Source organism: Panthera tigris, chromosome B2 (genome assembly GCF_018350195.1).
Source record: "Panthera tigris isolate Pti1 chromosome B2, P.tigris_Pti1_mat1.1, whole genome shotgun sequence".
In the NCBI taxonomy this organism is placed as follows: domain Eukaryota; kingdom Metazoa; phylum Chordata; class Mammalia; order Carnivora; family Felidae; genus Panthera; species Panthera tigris.
The window spans coordinates 110,385,274-110,405,245 of NC_056664.1; the positions used below are offsets into that span (position 1 = coordinate 110,385,274).

The 19,972-nt window shown below is 36.0% G+C and overlaps 1 protein-coding gene across 1 annotated transcript in view; it reads right to left on the reverse strand.

The window, feature by feature from the left end:
* The window catches only part of TRDN (triadin), a 391,552-nt gene that overhangs the window by 216,878 nt on the left and 154,702 nt on the right, over nt 1-19,972 (reverse strand). The window contains exons 11-13 of the mRNA XM_042987108.1: nt 9,707-9,711; nt 7,327-7,380; nt 6,012-6,071 (exon numbers count right to left, since the gene is read on the reverse strand). Of these exons, the coding sequence (XP_042843042.1) occupies nt 6,012-6,071; nt 7,327-7,380; nt 9,707-9,711 (119 nt within the window). The remainder of the gene's footprint in view (nt 1-6,011; nt 6,072-7,326; nt 7,381-9,706; nt 9,712-19,972) is intronic.

The following is a 19,972-nucleotide window of genomic DNA, read 5'->3' on the forward strand; positions in this document are numbered from 1 at the left end:
TACTGGAGCATCGTGGTATTATCTCAAAAAAAGCAGATTATTTTTTCACCCATGTGCTCATCAAACAATGAATTCTCGATTAATTCTTAGATTTCCACTCATACCTTGTCCTTTTGAGCATCAGTCTCTCAAATTGTGTTGATGTCCACAGCTTCCAAATTCACCTCCCAAAACAAAACTAAACAATACAAAAAAGACTCTTTCCACCTTTATGCAGACACAATTAAAAAAAAAAAATCACTGCTTTCCTCTTCATTTTTGTGCCTCCACTGCAATCTGGTTTTATTCCTTCACTCTATAGGAAGTGCTCTTGTCTTTCCTGCCCTTGTGTCACAGCTTTTAAGTAACATTCACAAGGCTGATAACTTCACGATTCTTGAAACATCCATTTCTGAAATGTCTCTAATACCAAACTCTTTTCCTTTTCCTTTAATCTCTCTAGCAGTTCTTTCAGCCTCTTTTGCTTTATTTTCCATTATCTAATCTCTACATGTTGGAATTCCACAGGTCTTCATTCTGTATTCTATTCTCTATTTCTTTTGACACAATCTCTCTGGGTAATCTCATCTATTCCCAGAGAAACAAATACGATCTATATGGATTTCTGTATATGTCGCTTTACTTCAGAATCCCCTCTGAAATCCAGACCTATGTATTTAACTGCCTTTTTAGAGTAGAGTAGATGGATTAATATCCTGGCCCTGACATTTACTAACTGTGTGACCCTGGGCAAGTTACTTAACCTTTCTGTGTCTTAGGTTATTCAACTTATAATGAGGATTAGAACAGTTTATTTATTCACTTATTATAAGGATTGAATGAGTTAGTATCAAAAAACAGCTAAAATAGTTCCTGATATAAAATGTGAATAATATGTCACATACACTTGAAACTTAACATACTCAAGAGGAAACTAGATTGTTTCTATCACAGTTGTTCCCCAGATAAGCTTCCTCATCTCAGTAAATGATCCCATCTTTTAATTGGCTTACCTCTTCTTTTTCTCCCTCTAACCCATTTTCAAAATGAGTATATACTTGTGTAAAGTATAAATGAAAATGTTTTTCTACACTGCTAATATCCTTCGTGTTTCCTATTATACTTTTAATAAACGCTTACATATGTCCCTATATATTCTGACCCCTTGTACTTCCTCTCATACATATTGCACATATACATCTATCACACACACACACACACACACACACACATACATACCACATTCACACATCACATAAAGATGCACACATCAATGGCTGGATCCTGACAATATATCAGATTCCAGTTTAAATGCTGTCTCTTAAAGGGGTGCCTGGGTGGCTCATTGGTTAAGCATCCAACTCCTGATTTTGGTTCAGGTCATGATCTCATGGTTCATGGGATCGAGCCCCCTGACAGGTTACATGCTGTCTCTTAGAAAAGCCTGCTCTAACAAGCTTATCTATTTAAATAGCTCCCTATCCCCACTCATTGCTTTCTCCTAACTGCCTCAAATTTGTTTCTCCTATGGCCCTTATCCCAAGGTGGACTTATGGACATCATGTTCACTGTGTGCCTCCTTTATCAAAATGTAAACTCTGTTAGGGTTTATGTTCAGTTATCTACCTCTGTGTACTCAGCACCTGGCACAATGGCTGGTATATGGTAGACATTAAGTGAATATTTTTTATAAGAATGCATGCAAGAATACATGGATGAGTGAATTTGTCCTTTTCTAGCAGCTATTCCAGAGAAACTAGTATGTTTTTTCAGGATCTTTCTTATAGTTTATACTCCTATTCAGATAATTCTTGGGAAAAAAGTCATGTTGCAAAGTGTGATAATGAAACATCATTTTACGCCATTATCTATCAGTTATCAAGTCAAAATTATCTTCATAATTAATAGGCTTGTAAACATTATAGGGTGGTAATGAATCTAAGTCCAAAAAATTTATGATAACTTATAACTCCAGAAATGCCAATCTGAAAGAAATGAATCATAGTTTTGATCTTATTCTATCCTGGTTTATGTTTTTTCTCCAGGTTATAATTGTTTCATTATAAGGAAAGCAACTTGTTAATTTTTTAACCATTATAACCTCATCAAGCACTAAGAACATTATTTCTTCAAAAATACCATTTTGTGAAATAAAGTGATGAAGAATGTCTTTTATCTACAGTTTAGGTAAAGAATAACACAAACTATATTTGACTATGTCTTATGAGCATTTAAACTGCCACATTTTTATCATGTTGCTTGATTGACCCATCTTTGTGTAATTCAGGCCTTCAAAAACCTTCTTTTATTATGTGAGTTTTATCTTATAAAACATTTCTGTATCTTTATTATAGATACCTTAGATGGCCTCTTTTAACTTCCATTTAATCCTCCTTCCAGATGGAAAACATGGAATGCCAAAAACCTGCATCTTCCAGACTCACTTGCAGTATATTTAATTCTACCAGTTAGATGCACCTATAGGAGACTGAGAAGCAGACAATTTTGGCACAGGTCACTTTGATGTGAGCTAGTTGCTTAGGCTGGCCTCAACATTTCCAGGATCTAGTCTGTGGGTGTTAAGAGGCAGCTTTGATGAGTGAAGCCACTTCCTGACCAACTCACAGGCCTTGATGCTCAGTAATCTAGTAACAGCTCCTTGATTTCAGTGTTCTTCCGGTGCTTCCAACAACTGTGCTGTGTCCACTTTCCTGGATGGAAGTCCTTCTGCTTGTCTACCTTGAGTGGTTTGTATGTCTAACACTGAAGTGTCATATAAACACAGGGAGATATTTTCTAAAGGTTTTTATTTCCTTTCTTGATTGCGTTTTCCATGGTGTTCAGACTGAAACTTACCTCATAACATTGTAAAAATATCCTGGTGACTATTTTTTGCCATTTCATACAGTGTTTTATAAGTGGCACATATTTGTTTGTACCAGAACAATTTGAAACATATACAAAATAAGAGATTATTATCATGAACCTGAATGCACCAATTACCCTGTTTCAACCATTATTAACTTGTGAACTGGCAATTTTATATCATGTAAAATCCCACCCTCATTTTCCATAGCATAGATCATTTGCAAAGTGTGATTTACTAGTTTCAGGCAGTAGAGGCTCATTTATCATAGAATTTATGTCTCAGGTTCATTTGCATCTACATGATTATAAAATATACATGTAATAAAATAAAATAACAATATAATATGTAAGTAACTTTATATGTTATATAAATGTAAATAATACAAAAGTCAATATAAATATAATAAAATATCGTGGTAAATCCCATAAGTATCTAGGCATATCTTATGCTTTGTAAATTTTCTACTCTTTGGGGCCAGAGTAGTGACATCGGACACTCTGCTATATTCCTCTGACTATTTTAGGAAGAAATGACATATGTGCCCCAGCTCTTCAAGATTTCAGATTATTTTCAATTTCTTTCGTTATCTCTAGAAATTACTATTGTCATATTTCAAACTGGCTGCTTTTAAACCATATTGCCTCTCACATGAAAATACAATTGGAGAATTATTAAACTCTAAAAAGAAACAAGAGTTATAAACTAACATTAATTAAATCTCTGTGTCTCTGTCTCTCTCTCTTTCTCTTTCTCTCTCTACCTCTCTCTCTCTCTCTCTCTCTCACATACACACACACACACACACACACACACACACACACAATTTTGAGTGTATTGGAGGGTTAAGAGCTTATAAACAAACAATTTGCACATATTTTCATTAAGAAGTTGAACTAATTTTTAAGACCCAACAGTATTTTGTGTCATCAACAGTGAACATACGAACAAACAAACACACAGAAAACTGGTTCCAAGAAGGACAAACTTGCTTTTCAACGCTAGCTGAGCAGCCTTCCCCAGGTATGCTGAGCAACCACCCAGTTAGTTCTGTTTCAGTGGATGAGCACATGAGCACTGGCCTTGTAGGCAGTGAATGGATGAGCCTGACCTTGTGGGGAGTGATATTGGCATAATCAGTTCTGTTGCCAGTGGTACATAACCTCACTCTGACATGACTGCTGGGCTAATAACACAGGTCTCCCAGTAGCAGAGAAATATCAAATTTTCCCATCACTCACTGTCCATAAGGCATGTTGCCTTTCTCCTAAAAAACTAAAACCAAACTAAAACGACAACCATGCACATCACTGAGTTTTGCCAAAAGTATTTTCTGATTTTGCATTTGCAAACATATGACAAATATTTTGGAGATTACAATTCAATTCAAAACTTCTTCTGCAAATACCTGGTAAAACTGATGGTCCAGAAAGGAGAACCTTGTTTCCCTTTAGCACCCAATCATGTCACAGATATATGGACCCAAGCAGCCATCAAATAGCCAAAATTGCATTTTTCCCTCTCTTATGATAAGGTACGTATTTCACCAGGGGCATAAGGAAAGTTTTAAGTCAAACTCAATGAATGTTCAACAATACAACAGATTCTACAATAATATGCCCTTAATAACGGAAATTTGAATGCAAAGTAAAATATTTGGCTATCAGTTCTCAGACCCACAGAACACCTGGAGGTCGCTTCTTGAGCATTTCATGAGTCATACAATCATGCAACTGTTAATACTTTACACTTTTTTTTACCCTGCTTACAGCATGATGTTGGGGACTTCCTGCAACCCCTATTTGTTACTAACTAGTATCTAGTTTGGCATTCGGTGGCCTTCCTTTTCAGGATCCTTCACCATCACCTTTTCCCCTCTAGATAAGCTATCTACTTCCTAGAAGAAAACCGTTTTCACTGATGCTATCCAGTCCTTCTCTCTCCACACAATAGCCTGCCTTGAAGCTCTCTCTTCAACCTCTCCTTCACTTAAGCTTACCTACCACCCCATTTTCTAGGGCATTGTTTCCAGCTTATTATTACACAGAAAGGGTCTGGAAATCTCATTCACTTTAAGTGTTAATAACTGAGAAGAATTAGTTTGTTAGCCCATACACACAGGCCTAGGAGATTTGCATCTTAATAGAGGACAATTCCTTCATAACTCAAAGGAATGGAATATCTCTAATAGTGGAATTTCAAGCATCACTGACACTAGTGGAGGAAATATTTGGGGGTGAGAACACTTAACACCAAACCATAATATCTCATAATGTGAGACAACTATCTTTTTCACCTAGACTTAAGCTTAACCTGAATAGAAGCTGGTATTCATGTTTGAGCAAGAATTAAAGCATGACTAAGTATAAAGCAAAAATCTAAGCTGTTGAACAACGCTCTTTCTTAATGGTCTGCATTACTCTCTCCGAGCTTCTTAGCTTTGCAAAGCGGTGTTATTATACTATGTAGCTCTTCTCAATTTCATTATGTCTTCACCAGGATGGCCTTAAAGTTCTCTGAATTCAGCCTCCCTAAACTTTAGACAGGCTTCTTTCTGACCTTAGGCTCTTACCCTCCTTTTACTTAGAGCAATTACTTCAGAAGACTTGTAATTGTAAATTCTTTCTCTGCTCCTTTCAAATAGAAATCTTTTTAAAAGGCTCTTTCCTGGTTTTCTAACTCAAGAATACCTTTCTCAGGGAGCAGGAAGCCATCCCTTTGAAATGTAATCATCAAGAACAATAGTACCCCAGTCTCCCCGTTTCTGTGGGATAGTAAGAATCTAACTCCTTGGAGTGCCTTGCTCCAAGCTGTAAAACTGCACTCCAGTCATGAAATTAAGAAACCAGTCTACTTTTGCTCTGAGTCAGGCCCATTAGCACACACATGGCCTAAACCCTCCACCCCATTGCAGCTCTTAAAAACCCTCCTCCTCTTTGTTTCAGTGAAATTGAGTTCAGAATGAGTTGTGGCCTCTATCCTCTTTTGCAACAGCCTTGAATAAAGCCTTCCTTGCATGTTTAATTTCGTCCAGTGCAATGTTTGCTTTGACAGCCTGAACATGCACAGATTTAGTACCTATATCCAGTTTGTTTACATCGCCCCAAACTTCTTTCATGAACAAACATTGTGAGCATAATTTGACTAAGGAAACAAAGTACAATACCTTTTTTTTTCTCATCAATGGCAGTTTCCTTGTCGGTTTTCTTTTTGACAGCTTCTTTTTCTGGTAGTAAAATGAGAAAATTTTACTCATTTTAGGCGTCTGTTTAATTCTTTTGTATTTTGGGGCACATGTGACTGCCATTATGGCATCCAACTCATCTTCTATAGAGTAATCCTAAATCCTTGCCACAGTAGTGTCAAATATGAGCAAACCAGCAACTTCCTAACACAAATGGACCTCTGTTGTGTTTCCTCCTCAGGAAGGGAGCAAATTTGTGCTAAGCTCAAAAACAAAATTCTCATGACAATGGAAATATTATATGCCATTATCAATTTTGCTATTATTCAATAGTTTTTTTTAATGTTTATTTTTTATTTTTGAGACAGAGAGAGGCAGAGCATGAACGGGGAGGGTCAGAGAGAGAGGGAGACACAGAATCTGAAGCAGGCTCCAGGCTCTGAGCTGTCAGCACAAAGCCCGATGCGGGGCTCGAACTCACCGACCGTGAGATCATGACCCGAGCCGAAGTAGGATGCTCAACCGACTGAGCCACCCAGGCGCCCCTCAATAGTTTTTCTAAAGGACATTAAAATGAATATATTGAAAGGTCTCTGGGCTATCAAGCCACTGGAAGCATGTCAGAAGCAGAAATCTCTGGAGCTCACTTGAAACTTCAGATGCACTATTTGAAAACAACCATCTAAAAGTAATAAGGGTGCCTGGGTGGCTCAGTAAGTTAAGCCTAGGCTCAGGTCATGATCTCGCAGTTCAAGAGTTCCAGTCCCCATCAGGCTCTGTTCTGACAGCTCAGAGCTCAGAGCCTGGAGCCTGCTTCAGATTCTGTGTCCCCCTTTCTCTCTGCCTCTCCCCTGCTCATGTTCATGCTTGTTCTCTCTCTAAGGATAAATAAACATTAAAACAATTTTTTTTTAAATAACAAAATACAGTATATCAATCAACTAGGTTTTTTTTTCCTTATACATTCAATAGTTGCCCTTTTGATAGACACTTTTTATTAAACTGAATGAATTGAATAAGAACTTCGTATTTGTATTTGCAGAGAGAGAACTGAGTACCACTCCTCAGTAAGAAAAAAATTCCATCAGTAACAATTTAGAAAAGTGTTTAGACATAAATTTTCTTTTTAAAAATTTATCAATTCAACCTTATTTAGAATATTTATAAATTTCAAGACTGCTAACAACAATAACAATAAAATTATTAAGGGAATGTCTTTCCTAGAAAACAAGAGCTTTATGAGTAGTATTGTAAAAGGATATTAATTGGTTTCTGTGTTAGTTTTTAAATTGTTCACCTTTCTTTTTTGTTTCAGAAGTCACTTTCTTCTCAGCTTTCTTCTTTTCCTCTTCTTTTTCTGGAGAAGAAAATTGAAAATATTTCTTTCAGGAAAATGTAATACAAAGGAAAAACCAAGATTTGAATGAAGGATTACTGTGAAATCACTTCTGCCTCCAGATAGCTTTGTGACTTTGAGCAAGTGATTTAATCTCACTAAACCTTATTTTCCTCATTTGTAAAATAATAGTACTCCTCTCAAAGTTAGATCATGTTTACAAAGCACTCCGCACAGTGCCTGGCTCACAGTAAATGCATAAAATTGCAGGTTGTTAATATTGTTTATAAATAATGAACAAGATCCTTTGAGCTTTCTGAACCAAGCAATTGTTTGGTGCCTAAAGTAAGATAGTAATATATGAAATTAAAACATCATATCTGGGAAAGATACTGCAGGTAAACTAAAAGAAATACTTTTTTTTGTTTTCCTTTCAGATGTTTAGTTTCATTAGAAGTAGTACAGGAGGACATTAATGTGATCTATTTTGATTTAACCGTTTGTCAAATCTGCTTCTTGTCAACAGGCATTTGGAGCCTGGTGACATCTGTCTGGCAGTGTGTTGGGGACATAAGTTCCACTGCCCTTTCTGAGTGGTTGTATCAACGAGGGTGCTCACACTCTGCACCCAGAGGTTTGCAGTAAGTCTGGGTCCCACACAGAGCAGCATGTGGTGGCTCTGGACTTCCTCGTGGAAGAGTTATTTTTCAGAGATCTGAGAAATCTTAATCTGAGGGGCAGAGGGAACCTCAAATGCCTAGCCACAGCCTTGTTAACAACTGGTCATCTCTGGACATTGTTCTGGTGAGTGTACTCATTTCATAACAAAGTCATGTAGAAGTTGTTGAAATGGAATATTCAGTGTTTTTAGGTTTGAGGCAGCTCTAAGTTCAGTTAATGTTGGAAGATGACTAATTCTTATCCTCAATTAGTGATGCTATTTACCTATATTTGAAACACCTTTGTATCTGTCCTTTGTCTCTCCTCACACATATAGATGCCAAGCATTCAAAGATTTTTATCATCCAGAAATATTATGAGATTGTTACTGTGCTGAAGAAATCCAATGCATAGTTCTAGTATGAATGTTGAAATTGTCTACTAATGACTGCCTCTCATTAAATATAGGAATTAATTCATTCCCTTAGGTATAGAGATTTTTTACCTACAAGATCAAAGACAACACTTTCAGTGTTAGAAGTATAATTTATAAAGAACCCCTTTTCATGGCTCCTAGAGATAAGCTGGTGTCATAGGGAGAAAGATATTCACACTCTGTCTAAATGTGTCTGCAGTGTGCCATTACAGCCCATCCAGTCAGAAGTAGAGAGTCAACAAGTCCAATTCTGATAGTTCCAGAGTTAGAAATAAACCACTTGAATTCCACTTTGCCTTTTCCTAAAGGTTTATACATATTAAATATGCAAATCATGTTTAAAATTCTGAATAAAGATACTTTTGACTTAAGTATTATTACTTTCAGCTTGTCTGGGAGAAATTTTACATAGCAGGGTATTTTCCATGTTATCTAAATAAATGCATATGCCAGACAATTGAATTGGCATTTGCTAAACATTTGTGCCAGAATATGGATTAATTAAAATACAGATTACTTGTAAATATTTCTTAGCCCATATCAAATAGCAAGACTGTAGTCACAATAAGATCACAACTCAGTATCCAAATCTCTCCGTTTCATAATATAGATGAATAAATATTTCATTTAAAAGTTCTTGCCAATTAGTCAATCTTACATTGAACTTCAGAATGAAAGTAGATATTTGAGGTCATAAGATGGAAGACACTCTTTTCATTTTTTTTTAAAGAGAATACTCTTGTGCAATAAATTCTGCCCTTTAAATTAATATAACTGGAATTTTATTGTGGTGATACAGTATTCTTGCCTTAGTTCAGATTGAATTAATACTTCCATTTACACTCTGCCTGTGATTATGGCCATACACTGAGAGAGTCATGAATAAAAGCAGAAGTCCACAAAAAAGCAGGTATAAATAATGTACTTTAATAACATTTTTATGAATTAGACCTTTAAGCTGTCATTATGGGGCTTACTTTATTCATGGTGAATTCACTTAAAACATCAAATTGAAGATTCTGCATTTCTTCAAGCACTATTGTCTCTATTCTATAGGTGATTTGGCAGCAGTGGAATTAATGGAATTATAAAAGACACAACAATTTAATTATACCCTGCTCAGAATATCCTGCCAATTTCTTTTATGAAAATACTCCTTCCCCTGACTTTTATCTCCCTCAACATTCAACAACACTCTTCCCTTTCCGCCTGACTATGCACCCAAATATTTAATTTCATCCTCACCCTCTCTTCCAAGTTGTTGGCTATTTTGTTTGTGGCAGCTAGAGAAGAGTTAGAACATTTAATACCATTGGTTTTCAGAGGGGGTAGCAATTAAACGTGTCTGTAGAATGTGAACTTATCAGTGTATTGCCTCTCTCTGGCAAAAGTGTCATACGCCCTGAAATGATGGCTCTATATGGCAGGGATCACAGGAACACAGGTTGAGAGAGAAATCCTCTCCACAAGGAGCAGCTCTGAGCCACAAATATGTTATTAGCTTCTGCATAAATTAACATTAGATGAAAGAAAAATTAAATGACTTACTTTTTACTTTCTAAGCCCTTACAATGGGCTTTTCTCTTGCTTTTAAATGTTTTTATGCCATCTCAAACCCAGAGAATGAACAATAGTTAATTATAATCCTAAAGCTTTCTAAGATGCCTGTTCCCAGCAAAATGGGAAAACAAATGCAAATGTTGGATTTTCAACTTATGTTTTGTTCGTCCCCTCTTTTCTTTTCTACTGTAGGGAGTATCCAAATTTTACACTCCAGATGGCTGCTTCTCTTCTAACCTTCTATGGCCAGGATGGATGTATTCTTGGTCCGAGTCATGTAAACAAGGGTGTGTTTGTTCTATAACAATGCATTCTAACACATCTTGCCACTTTCACTTTATTTCTTTAGAGCGGCAAAGGTTGGCCTGGAACCCCACTCATTCCATGAGCATGGGAAGCTTCACACAAGCAGATAAGTTCAATGACAGCAGTGATTATTACAGTTCTCCATTGTTATCATACAGAAGCATGAGTCAAGAGAGAAAGCATGGGTGCTAGCATGGATGACCTTGGTCTAAATTCTGTCTCTGACCCTTTCTGGTTATGGGAAATTGGGCAATGTGGTGTGACACACTGAATTTCATTGTCCTCATTTGAAAAATGGGACTAATAAAATCTACTTTGCTGGTTTGTTGTGAAGAATGGAGACACTGAGCTGAAGTGCCTAGACCAGAGGGAATGTTCATAAAATGTTGGCAGCGGGTAGCTATTACGCTATTTTAGAAACAATAAAAATCTGACCACATAGAATCTTCAGTAATTTTTCTAGATACGATATTTATTGATCTATTTAAGAAAATGCACACGAATTCTTATTTTTCTGTATGAAGAGAGGCTGTGTCTGGAATACTTTATATTAAGAAACTTCAGGAAAAAAAGTACATCAGTAGGTTTAACATGTTATGAAGCGGTGCTGTGCTGGAATGAAGCGGATTCCAGTCTTGGTTTCGCTATAATTAGTAGCCGCTGCCTTATGTAACTATGAGTAACTCTTCCATTGTCAACCATAAAAGGCAGGGGAATGAGTAGAGCATATTTTAGGGCCCTCTTCACCCATGTATCCCTTTATTCTCCAAATGAAGCATGCTTCTTGCATTATTTCTTAATTTTGCCGGGAGTAGGCAACTTAAAAAAGTTTTAGCTTTGTAAATAGCTACTGTATGGTCTCTGGCCTTGCTGTGGCTTCAAAAATGTTAAATGTGGGAAAAAGTCAGTTTTTAAGGCTTTAAATAAATATGTGTGTTATATATATATTCATATATATATATGTATATTTATATATATGAATACATTTACATGAATATATAATGTCAGGTGGTAATAAGGGTCAGGAAAAGAGAGCTTGTTTTGGAAGATTAAAGAATAAGAGGGTGGAAGGAAGCATTGCATTTTTTTTTTTTAAGGAAGAAGTGTAAATCTTTTAGAATGGGTAAGATTTGAAAAGTGTCTTGAAAAACAGCAGGAGAGCTTTGGGCTATCAGGGAGAACTTTTCAGACGAAGGAAAAATATCTGCCAAGACCTTGAACATAGAATCTGTTGTTCACGGTATGACTGTCCCATTTTACTGTAAGATAAGAAGCCACTGAGAGGTTTCGAGCAGAGAAATTATATGACGCTGAGTTACATTTTAAGAGGAACTTTGGCTGTCACTGAGTGGTGTTAAGTGACCCATTGGACTGCGATCTTGTATCGAAGAATAAGAAAGTAAAAGAATAAAACACAAATATATGTATATTTTTCTTTTTTCCTTGTTTTCTTCCTCTGAATTATATTTGGGACTCTTGAAGGAATGTAACATTACAGAATCATGGTAGGAGTACCTCACTTTACATTGTAATTAGGTTGCTATGGCAGCAAAGCTCTCTAAATTAAGGACTTCACTTGAATTATCTGGCATAACTAAACTGGCCTGTCCGAACCTGAATCCGATGTCTTTGCCTTAGCTTTTCTGTTAGTGATAGCTGAATTATTCTTGGAAGCCAGCTCCTCTCATTATCAGCTATTAACAACAAACAATTCACAATCAGCAATTCCATCGCACCTTTCAGTGACTGCCCGGAGACTTTTAAAATTACAATTTTCTCAATCAACAGACGTTTATTTTCCCTTATGTCAGACCCCTTGCCAGGGTCTATAGTGTTAAAAGATTCCCTCCGGGAACACTAGGTATGGGAATAAGTGGGGAAGTTTACAATTATAATAAAGACTTTGAAGGATATTCAAGGTAGAATCTAAGGGAACCATCGCAGAGGCCCAAAACCAAGAAGGCCATGTGAAACTTGCAAAAGCTACTTCTGGGGGAAGTAAGCACAGAGTTGGAAATAGCCCGTAGAGCCTGGTTTGGACAGAGGGTGGCCAGTGTTATTGCCACGGCCAGCTGAGGGAACTGAGGTGCAGAGTGACTGCTCCTGTCCTGCAGGCACCTCTTACAAACTCCTTTTTTTTTTTTTTAAGTTTATTTTGAGAGAGAGAGCTGGAGCAGGGAAGGGGCACAGAGAGGGAAAGAGAGAATCCCAAACAGGTTCCACACTGTCAGCCCAGAGAACTGTGAGATCATGACCTGAGCTGTAATCAAGAGTTGGATGCCTACCTGGTGGAGCCACCCAGGCGCTGCTGAGAATTCCTAGCGATATCATACCATTCACAAAGGAAATGTCCCAAAGGACTCTAGATCTGATCAATGTAAGTCCAAACTTTTTCAAGATACCATAATACGGTTCATTAAGCCTCAAAAGGATTGTGGAGAAGGGATCTCCATAATTATTTTGTATGGTCTGAGCAAGGCAAACATATGTGTTTAAGTTTGGTTGGAACGTCACTCATTAAGGTCATAAAGCACTTGACCTTACAGATGTCAGCATTAACTTGGTCCTCAGGTAAAAACTGTATACCTCCTGTAACCTGTGAGGAAATCTGCTCAGGAAAAAGACACTTGCCCAGTTTCCCAAATCCTGTAATTGACATAACAAGGAGTCCAAACTAAAGGATAAACACATCCTGCTCTCGCTGCAAATGGAAAATAAAGCTTGAGGTGGACTTAATTCTATTAAAAACTTGCAAGTGAACAGACCCTTAGACAGAAAAGAAGTTCTAGCTTTTGCTTTGTGTTGTCAAACTTATCTTTCAGCTCCCTTATGGCTGACGTTCTCTGACATAATGACAAATTTTTTTCTACTTCTGAATTTAGTATGCAAAAATGAATGCAAAGAGAAAGATTCTTTGATAGCTTTCAAATTGCAAAAAAGTTTCTTATGTTAATTAAACTTGATATTTAAAATGGATAAGATAGATTTCCCTCAAACCTTTCAAAAATGATAAAAGCTTTTTAGATAAGTGATTTCATTACTTTTGAATGGGTTATATTTATATAGATGAAGGTTGCCACATCTGTTTTTTTTTTTTTTTCACTTTTCTACCTAGAAGTGCAAGAGCAAAGACAACCTCAGAGTGTCTGTGTGAGTGTGTGTGTGTGTGTGTGTGTGTGTGAGAGAGAGAGAGAGAGAGAGAGAGAGAGATGAGAGAGAGATGAGAGAGACAGACTCTGGTTTTTCTTTTTCCCTCAATGCTTTTACATTTCAGAAAGTAAATGCTCAAAGCTTATTGACTTTCACTAAGTGAGAAGCTCTCCCTCTTCATACACATCCCTGGATAGCTTTCTATAGTACAATTCCATTTTTTTTGTTCTTTTGTTTTGTGTTTTGTCTTGTTTTGATTTTTTTAGTGCTCCCCACATTTAAGGACTTTGGAAGAGCTCTTTTAACCCCTTTAAAGTTTATTTTTATGCAAAATTATTGCTTCTTTAAGATCTTTTATTGTAAATGTTTCCAATGTGTCTTTCAGTAAAGGTAAGAAAAACATAAAGATAAGATTGTTTTCTAACACCTTTTCATTTTCAGTATCATATTATTTACAAGAGATTACTTTTGCCATATTTTCATCTTAATTTTTTTTATATATATTTATCTGTATCTGGAAATGGATTGCAAAAGTATTTCATTACATATGGAATGTTAAGAATGCCTAGAGGGCCTCCCCCAGGGTGTCTCAGTCCATTAAACATCCCACTTAAGCTTAGGTTATGACCTCTTGGTTTGTGAGTTCAAGTCTCCTGTGGGCTCTGTGCTCACCTCTCAGAGCCTGGACCCTGCTTCTGATTCTGTGTCTCCCCCTCTCTCTGCCCCTTCTCTGCTCATGCATGCTCTGTCTCTCTCTCCTTCAAAAATAAATAAACATTATTTTTTTTAAAGAATGCCTAGAAACATCAGAAAATTAAACTTTTCTTTTTGTGACAAATTCATCAATATTTAGAGAAAAAGCTGGTTATCATTCAAAATTGAAATATATATCCCCTTATAGCACCATTTCAAAGATACTGCTATTTTTATAACAGATCCTTGAGAAGTTAGGACTTGATTTACTAAATAAATTAAAAAGACTGAATAGTTATTTTCAAAAACAATTTGACTTTAAAATTACTAAGAGTTATTGGACATGTGTGTAAGTCTGATTTTCAATGGAAACCTTTCCATTTTTAATAATATGTCTAATGGACATCAATATTAAAAAGGAAACAAGTATCCTTTCAAAGAGTACAACTTTAAAGTTGTAATCATTTTAATATGTTGAATTTGCATTTATTTTAACTCATGGGCTACATAAATTCCATCCTCTCTCATGCACTATACCAAAGTAGTAACAAAACTTTTTGTTTTCTCTTTCCACATATAAGGTCTATTCTAGTAGATCAAAAATTTTTACATGTTTAATGTTTAAAACATTAAACATAACATTAAACATCAAAACATTACATCAAACAAAAACATTAAAACAATAAATCCTTTATTATGTTACCAGTTGCCAAGACTCTACTCCATTTGGCTAAAACTGACCTGGCTTTAAAGATGCATTTTGTTCTAGAGAAGAAGAAAAGTATCTTTTGGAATTGTAACAAATTCGTCTAAGAGGAGGAAACATTTAGGTTAAGCTGACACAAATAACAAATAAATGTTTTATAAAGAAATACTGGTACTTACAAAGTAGAGCTTTGGAGGGATCCAGTTATTTTTTATAAAATGTTTTATGAGAAAAATTTGCTGGCATGAGAGGTTTTAATCAGAATGCCATAATAAGAAAGCTACTAATAGATCATGTTCACACATATTCACAGCCCACGTCATCCTTAACTTCCTCTCTGTTCCTTTATAGATCAAAATACTGGGTAAAAACTACTTTCTTGATACGATGATACAAGTTATGAGAGAACAAATAACAGATTCTAATCAACAAATGGCTCCTTTACTCTTTCCTGCTTTGTGGATGCCACCCCCTTGATCCCCACCATAAACACTCCTGCTGGAGGGTCAAATCAGATCAACCCTAACTATACTGTTAGATGTGTAGGGGTAGAAAAAACTTCCCTTACACATAGGTCAATAGGAAAAAGTAAATGTCTCAGAAAAAAAGTCTTTCCAATAATCAGTGGTGGGAAATCAGAACCAAATGACAAGAGAGAAAAATTCTAGAGACACAAGTTTCTTATGAAATATATTTAATTCCTATTAAAATGTATTTATATTTCATAATCCACGAAAAACTCCCATTTCTTTCCCTTCTTCTTTCCCTTTTTCTTGACATTCTTCCACTTGCTTAAGATAGTCCCTCTCTGTCTCTGTCTCCCTCTGCCCCTCCCCCACTCGTGTGTGTGTGTGTGTGTGTGTGTGTGTGTGTGCGCGCGCGCGCGCGCTCTCTCTCTCAAAAATAAAAATAAACAAAAAAGAGTTATCATCCAATTCCCTCCCAGGCTTATCGAGGATATTACACACATCATTTTACAGAATTTTGATGATGTGTTGTCTTAATGCAGGACATAGCTCTGACTGAGCATCTCTCTTAGAGTTACAGGGCTTTTGGCTTTGTAAACCACTCCATTCCTCTACCTCTTCAGGCTTAGGACTGATAGAGCCTTCCTGTTTTTGCTAGCCCTGGGATGTCTCACCATACCTCTGCATCTTGATATGCCAGGGACCCTTACATACTCAACAAGCCCCAAACTGAGCTCATTATCATCTCTCCAAACCTGTTCTTCTTCTTAATGCCATTCATTTACTCAGGTCACACAGACTTTAGCAATCATGCTCAACCCTAACACTTAATTGCTAGTCTTAAAATAATGCAAACAGTCTAAACCTGGATATGAGACACCTGGCTTCTAATTCCAATTACAGTTGACCCTTGAACAACATTTGAATCACACTGGTTCACTTACAAATGGATTTTTTTAATAAATAGAGTATAAATATACAGTAGTATAAATACAGTAGTATAAATATATTTTCTCTCTTATGATTTTCTTAATAACCTTTTTTCTAGTTTCCTTTAAGAATACAGTATATAATACATATAAAATATGTATTATCAGCTATTTATGTATCAATAAGGATTCCAGTCAACAGTAGGTTATCAATACTTAAGTTTTCTAGTAGTCAAAAGTTATACATGGATTTGTGACTGCTTGGAGGGGGCGAGCAGTGCCTTAGATCTCCACATTATTTGAAGGTCAATTGTATATCACTGTTATAGCTGTGTTCTCCTAGGCAATTTACTAGATTTCTCTGATCAGCTCTAAATTCTAAAATGATGTGAAATCATATGTACTGCTTGGAGTTGTTTTGAGGGTTAAATGGAATTGTTCAAAAGAAAAGTAGCATAATTTTTCCTCATGAGCAGTAGCCTCCTATAATTGTCTCATCTCCAGACCCCCATCTCCACTGCTCAGCTATCCATTCTTTCTATGGCTGACGCAATAAATCTAAAATGTGAATCTGATCATACTCCTTCTTTGCTCAATTGCTTTAGCAGGCTCATGTAGTCTGTGAGGTGGCATAAAATCTTTAGCTGTGTGTACAAAACCCTTCAGGATATGAACCAAATTCTATACTAAGAAATTATATAGAGTTTCACATATACTGACTAATGCCACTAACGCATTATTATCTTCTAGAGATACCAATTAAAACTACCATAATATTTAATGATTTATTATACATATAAGAGAAATTTCCTGATAAAAATAATAACAATAAGAGCAATTAATGGTTGAGTACCTAACTGTGCTAAAAAATGTGCTAAGTTGTTATACACATTATTTCATTTAGTTGTGTTAAGTTTCTAAGTTAAATAACTAGTGAAAGTAGTTTGGTTTATATATTTTATCAAAATTAATACCTAAAGGTCAATTCCATCAAAAATTGCTGAAAGAGATAAGTTTATTTCACCACAAAACAAAGAAAAATATTATATTGGCCTAAAGTTCAATAAAATTCATTGTGTCATAGAGTTAATGGAATAAGAACTGGGGCCAAATTTCTATTTTATTATTTTATGCTCTTTGCTTCTTAGGATATATCTCACTGAAGAGCTAAGGTGATAAAGTTCTTGGTTTAATAGAATTGTAAATAAAACATTACTAGCTCCTGTAGAACATTGTCCTCGGATTCATCTTATGGTAAGAAATAATTTTATAATAAGTTTCCTATAATGCTTCATTCTCCTCTACACAAATCCTACCAAACCACTCTTTATGGCCCAATGCAAGTCTTGTGATTTCATTGTATAGCCTTGCCTCACTCATATCTCATCTTCATCCTAACTTTTACAGCTTTTATGGTCTGTACAACTTACTTCTGTACATCAGTAAATAATGCATCGTGGTACTATTCATTGCATAGGGGCATGCCTGGTTGTCCCAAGTAGATATCTCTATCCAGACCACAAGCATACTGTAAACATCTCTGGTAGCTATTTAACCTCTGTACAAAACCATTAAGTCCTCCCTCTGCTCTTAAGGCAGTTAATTACCAACCCATCAGCCTGAAAACAATAAGCTTAAAATCTTTGGGTGGAAGTAAAAAGGGACTTAAAGAGACCATTTAGGGGCACCTGGGTGACTCAGTCAGTTAAGTATGTGATTTCAGCTCAGGTCATGATCTCATGATTCATGGGTTCAAGCCCCACATCATGCTCTGTGCTGACAGCTCAGACCCTGGAGCCTGCTTAAGATCCTGTGTCTCCCTCTCTCTCTCTCTCTGCCCCTCCCCTGCTCACATTCTGTCTCTCTCTCTCTCTCTCTCTCTCAAAAATAAACATCAAACAAACATTTTAAAGAAAGAGACCATTTAAGTTCTGTCCCCACACGTTACAGGTGAAGAAATGGAGATCCTAAAGTCAGTTGATTTGTCAAAGGTCATATAACTGATTAGTGTCAAAGCTGGGATTAGAAGCTGAGTCCTTGGCCTTCTCTCTAGAGTTCTTTTGCCCACATATGGATGATGGCATTTATTATATTATTTACAATTGCCGTACTAAGTACCAATTGTATATTTATTCAAGAAGATGATAGGGTATACAGTATTTATTTACCTTATTATATTTGCCTTTATTTATGTAAATTATATGTTTATAATGGAATATTAAAAGTAACTTAAGCATAAAATATATAGTTAATAAAGGATCACATAACTTCTTTCCACATATTTGCCACAATAGACAAGTTGTGACAATTTTACACTAAATGTTGAATAATTACATGTGAGTAGAAATCTTCTATTCTTTAGAGAACAATGACAACAAAAAACATGATGTTGTGGGGGATGTCCATGTTGAGTAGGGGGAAAGAAAAAAATCTTTTCGCATTGTTGATTAAAAAATAATGGGATCATATCTGGTAACTGTGCTTCTACTACGATTTTATGAAGCAACTTTTTTTTTTTTTTTTTTTTTTTTTTTTTTTTTTTGGTGATGGGGTGAGGTTGGGAAAATGTTGCCTGAAGCTGTTTGTTTAATCACTGAGGATTCTGTCTGAGAGGAGTCAGGGGCTAATTCCTCCTGAGAAATACAGTTCTGATGAACATTTGATGATAAAGTGGCTAAACATAAGAATAACCTAATGTTAATATAACAGTTGCCATTTCTTTGGGGGAGGAACTCAGTAGATAAGCTCTCTTAATGAGGTAAGTGGTAGCTTTAGTGGCTCTTTGAACCTGCAGTCTTTTGAGCCCCAGGAGAGCTCCCAGTGGATATGGGAATTCTGTCACAAAATGTAATACTGTTTTAGAAAGAATGTGAGAATTAATATTATATTTAAGTTAGTCCCTTTTAAGTTATATCCATAATTAAATGCCAATTGACAATGTCAGAAATGATTACATGATGTGATTGTTATATGAGATTTGTTTAATGCTATTGTAGCCAACTTTCCATGGCCAGACATATCCTAAAAAATATAGGAGGAGTCAAAGGAAACAACTGATTTAATATACAATCAGTCCTCACATCCAAATATTTAAAGCAATAAAAACTTCATTATGATGTGCAAAGCATGTGATGTGGGGAGAGGAGCGAAGTTAAAGGACGGCAAGATACATTTTCAAGGCATGAGACAAATAGCTTGAGAAGCACACCAAGATTTCCAAGAAGGAAGTGTGTGCTGTGAGAAACTGATTTTCCTTGTTTTCAGTGCCATGAAAACACAACAGAAGCTTTTAAGGGCCTCACAGACATGAGAGCAGTTTCATTCACAGCAAGGTCCATGATTTTTTAAAATCTGTTAAAATTCTAAACTGTTGCCAATGTCCTGTGAACAAACTTAATAATCCAGTGTATAGATAAGCTCTACTTTCTTAAAACAAAAAAAAATGCAAAATATGTTTAAGCTCCCACATTTTACCTGTTCTATCTGTATTCCTCAAATCAAATAGCATACGTTAGTGCCACATGCAGTTTCCTTTTTATGTAATGCCATTTTCTTGCAACTTGGTCCTAAGGAAGTTTCAGACTAAAATAGTGCATCAAGGACTGTGCATAATCAACCTCACTAAAAACAGCTTGATTAATACTAAATATGTCCTAGTTCCTAATCAATTATGTTAATGAAGTTGCAGGCACATCTGCAA